Source organism: Orycteropus afer, unplaced genomic scaffold (genome assembly GCF_000298275.1).
Source record: "Orycteropus afer afer isolate SDZICR_OR568_19922 unplaced genomic scaffold, OryAfe1.0 scaffold00045, whole genome shotgun sequence".
Taxonomy (NCBI): domain Eukaryota; kingdom Metazoa; phylum Chordata; class Mammalia; order Tubulidentata; family Orycteropodidae; genus Orycteropus; species Orycteropus afer.
The window spans coordinates 11,946,496-11,955,858 of record NW_006921632.1 but is presented as its reverse complement, the minus strand read 5'-3'; the positions used below and the strand labels follow the sequence as shown (position 1 = coordinate 11,955,858).

General features: G+C 37.5%; 1 protein-coding gene across 1 annotated transcript in view; it reads right to left on the bottom strand.

Moving 5' to 3' along the window:
- Window positions 1-9,363, bottom strand: part of ADAMTS20 (ADAM metallopeptidase with thrombospondin type 1 motif 20) — a 262,945-nt gene that overhangs the window by 39,527 nt on the left and 214,055 nt on the right. Inside the window, exon 37 of the mRNA XM_042780536.1 lies at window positions 5,366-5,457. Coding sequence (XP_042636470.1) covers window positions 5,366-5,457 — 92 coding nt within the window. The remainder of the gene's footprint in view (window positions 1-5,365; window positions 5,458-9,363) is intronic.

Below are 9,363 nucleotides of genomic sequence, written 5' to 3'. Positions count from 1 at the left end.
CCTACCTCCTGGGCCCACAGGAACTCCATCACAGTCTGTGTACTCAGACGGAGCCTGGATGCCATGCCTTGTCCTCAACCGATTTTTTTCTTTTCCTCTCTCTTTTTTTATTTTTATTTTTTTCTTTTTTGCTTTCTTTTTCTGGTGATTAGTTTGCTTGTATATTTGTCTGTTTTAAAACAACTATTATTGTATTATCTTAGGACATTGTATTGTTAATAATAATAGTTGTTTTAAAACAGACAAATATACAAGCAAACTAATCACCAGAAAAAGAAAGCAAAAAAGAAAAAGAAAAATAGAGAGAGGAAAAGAAAAAAATCGGTTGAGGACAGGGCATGGCATCCAGGCTCCGCCTGAGCACACAGACTGTGATGGAGTTCCTGTGGGCCCAGGAGGTAGGTGGAAGTGGGGGATGGTCACACCTCCATTCACCAAGTATGTGTGGGGTATAAGAGTAACAAGAGGAATATCTACCTTTTCAGTCTTGCAGGTTCTTGGGGTTGCTGGAAAGCAGAACGTGTTCTTAAGTCCCAGGAATCTGCAAGAGCGCTGTCTCTTTAAATACCCAAAATAGTCAAGACGTTTTTAGATCTTCAAAATGGCGGCACCCTCCAGACCAGCAAAAGTCTACAGCGCAGCCCACCTTTCTCTTCCCCTTCTCCGTTTATTCCCCAGCCACCGGAGCAGTCCTCCGTGCAGTCCCTGGCTAAAAGCCTGATTTTTAGGTTAATCCTTATGTCCTACAACCACTTGGGAATCTCCAAGCTGTCTGTGCCATCAGGATCACTCAGGATCACTGCCAGACTGCAGCTCCATATGTCTCTCTTTTTGGTATTTTCACACAAATTCTTCTGCTAATTGGGGTTTAGTCCACTTCTATATCCTTCCCTTCAAGGCTCATGGTTCCAGGATTATCTTCTGTGTCTGTGTTAATTGGTTTCCCTTTTCTTTGTTGAAGAGGGTCTGTGCAGTCTTTCTGCCTAGTCCGCCATCTTGCCGGAACTCCCAATCACTAATTTTAAGTTAAACATTCTTAACTTTAGAATGGGTTCCCCAAGAGACTCAGTGCAAGCCTTCACCAAGGGGGAGGTTAGCAGAAGAAAGATAGTCCTGAGAACAGAACTGAATGGAAGATAGTAAGTCAGAGACTCCACCTACAAGACAGTTATTGATCACAAGAATGAGTGCAGTGTGGAATTGTTGTTGTTGTTATGTGCCATCGAGTCGGACCCAACTCATCGAGACCCCTCCTTGGGTTTCCGAGGTGGTATCACTACAGAAGTAGATTGCCCAACCTTCCTTCTGAGGAGTGGCTGGTGGGTTTGAACCGCTAGCCTTCTGGTTAGCAGTCAAGTGCCTTAGGCACTATACTACCAGAGTATGGAATTAGGAAGTAGAAAGAGGGACATGAACATAGCTAACCAGAATGACAACTTGAGGAGTGACATGAACCCTGTCCCTTGCAAAACACCATAACTGGTTATGTTATAAAATAATAGCAGTCATTTAAAGTGTCTGGAAATTGTCCTAAGATAATACAACAAATGGAGAAATATTTATTCAAGAAAATCTACTTACCTTAGGTAAGAAGAATGAAAGTCTGTGGCATTTGAGTCACAACCAGCTCCATTCCCCCCTCCCCAGATGAAATGATAGCTCCACTTTTGCTAAATGTGGCCAAAAACACAGGTCTCCATCTCCTTTAGCTTCTAGTCTATGACCACCATTTCTCTCTGGGTGTGTTGCAAAAACTCTATTCTAGGCAAGGGTAGCCAAGAGATCTGAGTCTTCCTTCTTCCATTGAGTCCCCACTCCTAGCACAAAGCTGTCCCAGATTTGACAGATTATTAGACTGATTAGACAGGCTAAGATCAATCCATGCTGGGAGTGGCAAACTAAGAAAACCAGGAACATATCTGCCACTACCCAACACCCTGCTTACAGGGTAAAAGACGCAGGCCCTGTCCCTGTCCCCAGACCCCGAGCACTGGTGCAGAGGTTCTTCTCAGGGGAAAAGACAGGTTTTAAAACAAAGAGTTTTATAGATAATTGATTTTATTTGTAACAGATATAAATAGGTTGAAAGTAAAAGGAGTGGAGGGGCCATACTAATATCAGACAAATCGCACTTTAAAACAAACTAACAAGATACAACTATTGATCTCCTCTCATCTGGAGCAGTGAAGAGTGAAGAAAATCAAGGTCATCTGGAAACTATTAGTCCGAAGATAAGATGGACCACAAGGACCTCTAAGTCCTTGACATGACACTGAGATCAGAACTAGATGGTGCCCAGCTACCAATGCCAACTGCTCAGAATGGGATCAAAACTGGAGATCCTGGATAGAGTAGGAGGGAAAATGTGGAACAAAATTCAAAAACACAACAATGACAAGAATTACTGGGCAGATAGAGACTGGTAGAACCCTTGAGACTATGGCCCCGGGTTACCCTTCAGCATGGAAATGGATTCACTTCCATAGATTGGCTCTCAGCCCAACAGTAGAAAGACCTCAGTGCAGAACACCTACCTTAGGGCGATGCACCCACCTACTCTAGGGAGATACACCTCTTAGATCAGTTAGCCATGAGCCATCAGAATTCACATAGAGTGAAAGCTGGACAGACAGAAATGCAGAGATAATAAGGGCACAAAGAGTGAATCGTGTCAGGAAGAAGAGGGGAGGAGAGTTTTTTATGGTTGGGGAGGGTAATCAGGGCCATGAAAACAAATGTGCATGAGCTGTTGAATGTACAACAAATCTGCTTTGTAAATTTGTACCCCAAGCACAATAAAATTAAATAAATAAATATTTTTTTAAAATGCTACTACAAATAAAGAACATTTAATAACTATAAAAGGATCAATAAATCAAGATGACATAACAATTATAGCCATAAAATCAGTCATCTAACAACAAAACAAAATACACAAAGCAAAAGTTGACAGAATTAAAGAGAAAAATAAACAATTCAAAAATAATAGGTGCAGAATTCAATACCCTATTTTAAATGATGGATAGAACCTCTAAGCAGATCTGCAAGGAAATGAAAATTTTAACAATGCTGTAAATAAACAAGACCTAACAGACATCTATAGAACACCCTAAGAAACAACAGCAAAATATACAATCTTCCCAGCATTAATGGAGCATTTTCTAGGATAGACAATAAGGTATGCCACGAAATAAACCTCAATAAATTTAAAATTATTGAATTTTACAAAATGTGTTTTTCAACCAAAAAGGAATTAAATTAGAAACCAATAAGAGCAGGAATCTTTGGAAATTCACAAATATGTGGAAATTAAATACCATACCACTAAATAACCAATGGGTCACAAACATTGTTAGAAAGTACTTGGAAGTGAATGAAAATGAATGCACAACAAATGCAGCAAAAGAAGTAGTTAAAGAGAAATTTATAGTTGTAAATGTCTTTATTAAAAGTTAAGAAAGACCTTAAATCAATAACCTAACCTTTCACCTTATGACACTGGAAAAAGAAGAGAAAATGAAACCAACAGCAATCAGAAAGAAAGAAATGATAAAGAGTGGAAATAAATAGAGAAGAGAAAAACAATAAAGAAAATCAATAAAACTAAAAGTTGGTACTCTGAAAAGATGGACAAATTTAGACTAATCAAGAAAAAAGAAGACATAGATAAATATACTCAAGAATGAAAGAGGGTACATCATTGTCAATCTGAAAGAAATCATAAGGAAATACTATGAACAATTTTATGTCAGCAAATTAGATAGCTTGGGTGAAATGGATAAACTCTCATTGAAAACTACATTAGTCAAAAACTTGTCATTATATTGAGCTGAAATCTGTCACTTTATTATGGCCTCCTACAGTAACACAAGGAGCCCTTGCAGTGCAGTGGTTAAAATGCCCAGCTGCTGACTGAAAGGTCAGTGGTTTGAACCCACCAGCTGCTCCATGGAAGAAAGGTGTGGCTGTTTCTGTAAAGATTACAGCTTTGGAAACTCTATGGAGCAGTTCTACTCTGTCCTACGGGGTCACTATGAGTCAGAATTGACTTGACAGCAATGGTTTTTTTTTTTTTTTTTTTAACAATAACACAGAATGACCTCATTCTTCCTTCATTCAGTGCTTTAAATATTTAAAGACAGTTATCATAACTTATTACTCTTATCCTGGATACGTTCTTTATTTTCTTTATGTGACCTGAGTTCAAAACTCCCTTTTCCCCGGCTGCCTCTTGTACTCCTAGACAGATTAAAATTTTAACTTCTGAAAGAAAAAATTAAAAAGTAAGTATAATTGTCCATTACTAAGTACAACTGAATCTCCTGATCTCAACACTGTGCTTTTGTAAATGTAGTTTTTTATTATATTAGGTTATTTAGAAATCATCTCATATTATGTATGATTTATACTGATCCCATGGCAGTTGACTATAACATAGGTATTTTCATATGACATTGCCAGATTCTGTTTGAGATTCTGGGCTTAAATTAAGAAGAGCTCTATACTTATTCTTGTGAGATTTTTGGTTTTTGTTTTCTTTCCCTTACTAGTTTTAGCCTATAGTTTTATAGTCTCTTGAGAATCTCTATTAACAAACATTCTACGTCATATGATGAAAACTGTGAATAGGAAATTCCAAAATTACTGATCTGTAGCAAACTATCAGCTACACCTCTTCAAATTATTATCAATGTGTTATTAACTATCTCTTGGGCATGACTTTTCAATGAGTTATGAATCTAAGTATGCTATATTCATCTACTTACACTTTCTTATCTTAAGAGAAACATGTTCACACAGACTTTGTAAAATCCCTTGTCAAAAATGAGACAAATTTTCTTCTAGGAAGTATTTTACTGGCAGCTGTGGAGATGATATAAGAGTGTGACAAGAGAACTCTGAAAATAAAGCATATAAACTAGAATAAAATGAAATGTACTATTTCACAGGTACTAGAAAATAATCTGAGAATGCTACAGACCCAGACAACCAATATAACTCATGTTAACAGCAGTATGAAAGTCACATGCTTGTGATCCATTGCCTTTCCTGATAATGCTTAGCTATTAATTTCCAAGAACTAAGTGGAAAGATTAAAATGATAATGCATCATGGGAGGAGAAACAGGGCCTAAACAGATTAAAACTTTATTACACAATCCCAAACTAATGCAAATGTTGGCAAAGATGGATTTTCTCAGAGCTTATCCATAACCTTTAAAATAAAGTACATATAGACAATTTTCCATTTTATATTTATTTACTTTATTTTTGTGATGTTCTTTCCAAGCAAATGAATGAAAACAAACAATATCAATTAGTTTTTATAGTGTTTTTTATAATGAGAAAAAAAATCAAACAAATACCTGTGGACATCTGGCCGCACTATAGCAATCTCCAGCTGTGGCAAATGGAACTGCTTTTCCAAATTTTGTCTGGGAAAAAAGAAGGTCTGTAGCTAGAAAATAATAAATGAAACTCTTTAGAATAAAGATTGTATTTCAATCTCTATTGGAAGTTTTTCAGTTTTTATATTATTTTCTTAAAAATATTAATTTTTAATTCAAATTTTTAAGTAAAAATTGTCTCACAGTTATAGGATTTAGCATAGGCTCTCAATAAATAAATTTACCTTGATACAAAAACATTCATCTCATAAATTGCCTTAAGAAATGACAGGTACATCTGTAATTAGTTCAGAAGATTTAAAAAATAAATAATGCTTATATTTTATATCAGAGAAAAAGATGAGTTGGGACAGAAGTAAAACCAAAAAAGATTATTTAAAGATTAAAAAAATATATATAAGAAAGTAATATGTGAGTTTTTAAGATAGCATATAGATCAATTTAGGCTATTCAGAAACAAAGAGCTGAGAAATGTTTTAATTTCTTTTGTTTCACATATTATTATTACTATTGTATTATTTTTCTAAATTTTATTCTTGCTTATAGGATTAGCAGAATTTTTTGATTGGCTATGGTGCTGAAGATTAAATATAAAGTATTTAAAAACAGAATTATTGAATCAACAATAAGTTGGAAAGACTCCTAAAAATCAATGGACCCAGCAACTTATTCATGCTAAATAATATCCCAATGAAATGGCATTGTTTCAAATTGCTTCACTTTCCAAGAAGATTGAAAGATTATTGTGTGCTCTATGATGATGAAAGTCCCCTGGACACAGTCTCCAAATGCAACATTTTGTGAAATATCTATCATATATCCATAGGTAGTTTCCAAAAGCAGGAGGCTTTCAGCGGTGTGCTGGAGCCAACTTATATTGGCTCATGAAAGTCAATAGCGTGAATCTCTTCCCAATTCCATGTATAGTGAGACCATGTTCATAGCTTGAAATCATCTATGATAGGAATACGTATACCATGGATATTTGAAAATACTACAAATCAGCCTTTTTTTTTTTTTCTTCAGAGCTGGTTGTTAAACATTTATCTGCATCCCACTGCTTATGGTTGAAATTTAAGGGTTGGCCTAGGGTAGAGCGAAGACATAACTTTCAAATCATCCTTTACGACCCTGTCCTCAAAAAACATGGTGACCAGTCAATACCCTTAGTTCCAAGAACCAATTGTGCAATTATAACTATTAAGTATATATCCAGTCCAGCTGACTCTGACACATTCCAGAACATCTATTAAACTGCTATTGGAGAGACTTCTGGTAAGATGGCAGAACAGGCAGACAAGTTACACAGACCCTCTTCAACAAAGAAAAGAGAAACCAATTGACAGAGATACAGAAGAAAATCCTGGAGCCCTGAGCTTTGAAAGGAACTAAACAGAAGTAGATTAGGCACAAACTAGTGGAAAACCCTGAATGAAAACAGTGAGTATGGAGACAGTGAGAGCAGTGGACTGTCAGCTACTCTGACAGGACCAACAGCCTAAATACTTCCAAGTGATGCTGGGATCTGAGAATTGACCTAAAGATCAGCCCTGGTCACCAAGGGCTGCAGGGACGACTGTGCTGGTGGCCTATGACTAGGAAAGAAAAGAGCAAGGAAGGAGACAATCTGAGCTGTGTACTTTCAGCTGTCTGGAGCATGCAGCCATGTTGATTGTTTATAAGCATCAGCCATCTTGGATATTTAAAGTGACCAAGTGTGCAGCCATTTTGAATGTTCACAAGCGGTGGCCATTTTGGATTTTAAAGTGACAGCATTCTCATTCAGATTCCAGGGACCTAAGAATAGGCTCCATTTGTCAAGGACAGCAGGGACATGTGGGAGGTAGACAACAGGAAAGGAGAAAGGTGGTGAGTGTATAAGAGCTGCCAAATAGAAAATAGAGGAGCAAAGCATATTACCATGCTTGCTTAGATAACATACAAAGAAAACAAAAATCATGGATAAGTCACTCCAACATACAATCCCAATTAAATATAAACACAAAAACATCACAACACAGCATCACAGACCACACAAAGAAGCAAGATAAAGCAGGAGAAACAAGGGACTAGGATACAGACCCAAAACACATCCCTGAGGAAGAGGCAGCATTGGAACTCCCTGATAAGGAATTCAAAAGAACTATATTTAGGTACTGTGGTGTAGTAAATTACCTGGTATGGCCTTTCTAGCTGTACATCTTTGTAAACTCCATGATGGAATTTGCTGCAAGCAACTGAGCTCCTGATTGTAAAAGTTATCCACCTGGGGTATTTCTGTTGGGTGTGGCATAAAGCAATGTTTTGGAAGTTCACTCTCTCTCAGGTGCTTAGAATTCTGATGTTATGATTGGCTAGTTTGGCCACTCTGCCAGGCTCAAAAGGTGGCCTTCTAGAGGCAGAAGTCTCTCTGACTGCTGGCTGCAAATGATGTGCTGCTGAGAGAAACACGCTCCCAAGAGAAACATGCTCCTAAGAGACATGCGTTGCTGGGAAAGAGACATAAGAGGCACACCTTGCTGAGAGAGACACTGAGGGACACACATTGCTAAGAGAAAGACTTTGAGAGACTGTTGGTAGAGAGACGGCAGGTTGAGAGACACTGAGCATTTTTCTTGAACTTGAATTGTAACCTGGTGCTTCCCTAATAAACCCCATAATCTGTGAGTTCTGTGTGGCCACTGCCGTGAATTATCAAACCCAGCAGAAAGGTGGGGAGTGCTGTGGAAGGAACAGTTGGTGTCAGGATTGGTGAAAGGGCTGGAGGGAGGCAGCATGTCTGGTCTCACAGGAATAGGCCTTGGGCTACTGGTGGTGATTCTATCTTCCCCTTGTGCAGTTAGGGGAGGTCAGAAGATGTGGCCTCCCTACCCCTTTAGCAGGTACCTTCAATAAATTGAGAGACAGATCAAGGAAAACACTGGCAAAATTCAGGAAAACACAGAGAAAACCCTAGAACAATTTTGAAAGACAATAAAGAACAAAATGACAAAACACATGAAAAATTAGAAAAGATATAAAATCTACAGACAGAAATCCAGAAGATTAATACTAAATTTTCAGAAATAGATAACACATTGAACAGGCAAGGGAGTAGAATTGGCTCAATGGAAGAAAGAATTGGTGAGATTGAAGGCAAATACCTCAATAGTTCTTTGGAAGGGATCAATCAGAAAAAGATCAAAACAAAATGAAGAAAGCCTAAGGTTCATGTGGGCTATCATCAAAAGAAATAACCTACGTGTAACTGGAAGTCCAGAATGGAAGAGAAAAATAAAACCACAGAAAAACATTGTCAAAGATTTGTTGGAAGAGAATTTTCCTGGTATGATGAAAGATGAGAATATACCCATTCAAGAAGTCCAACAAACCCCAAACAGGATAGACCCCAAAAGAAAATCACCAAGATATATCACACCAAACTCAGGAAAACCAAAGACAAAGAAAGAATCCTGAAAGCAGCATGGGAAAAACAAAAAGTTATCTACAAGAGGCAACTAATAAGAGTAAGCTCAGATTTCTCGGCAGAAACCATGCAGGTGAGAAGACAATGGGATGGTATATATTAAAACCCTGAAAGAGAAAAATATCTTACCAAGAATTATATCAAACCAAAACCAAACTCACTGCCTTTGAGTTGATTTGACTAATAGTGACCCCTCCTGGGGTTTCTGAGGCAGTAACTCTATAAAAGTAGATTGCCCAGTCTTCCTTCCAAAGAGTGGCTAGTGAGTTTGAACTGCCAGCCTTCTGGTTAACAGTCAAATATCTTAGGTACTATACCACCAGAGCTCCTAAGAACAAATTCCCTTAATTTCTGCTTGTCTGGAACTGTCCTAATTTCACTACCATATCTGAGGGACAATTTTTTTTTTTTTATTAGGATTTGGGTGAAGATTTACAGAGTAAATTCACTTTTCATACAGCAGTTCACATATACTTTGTCTCATGTCATT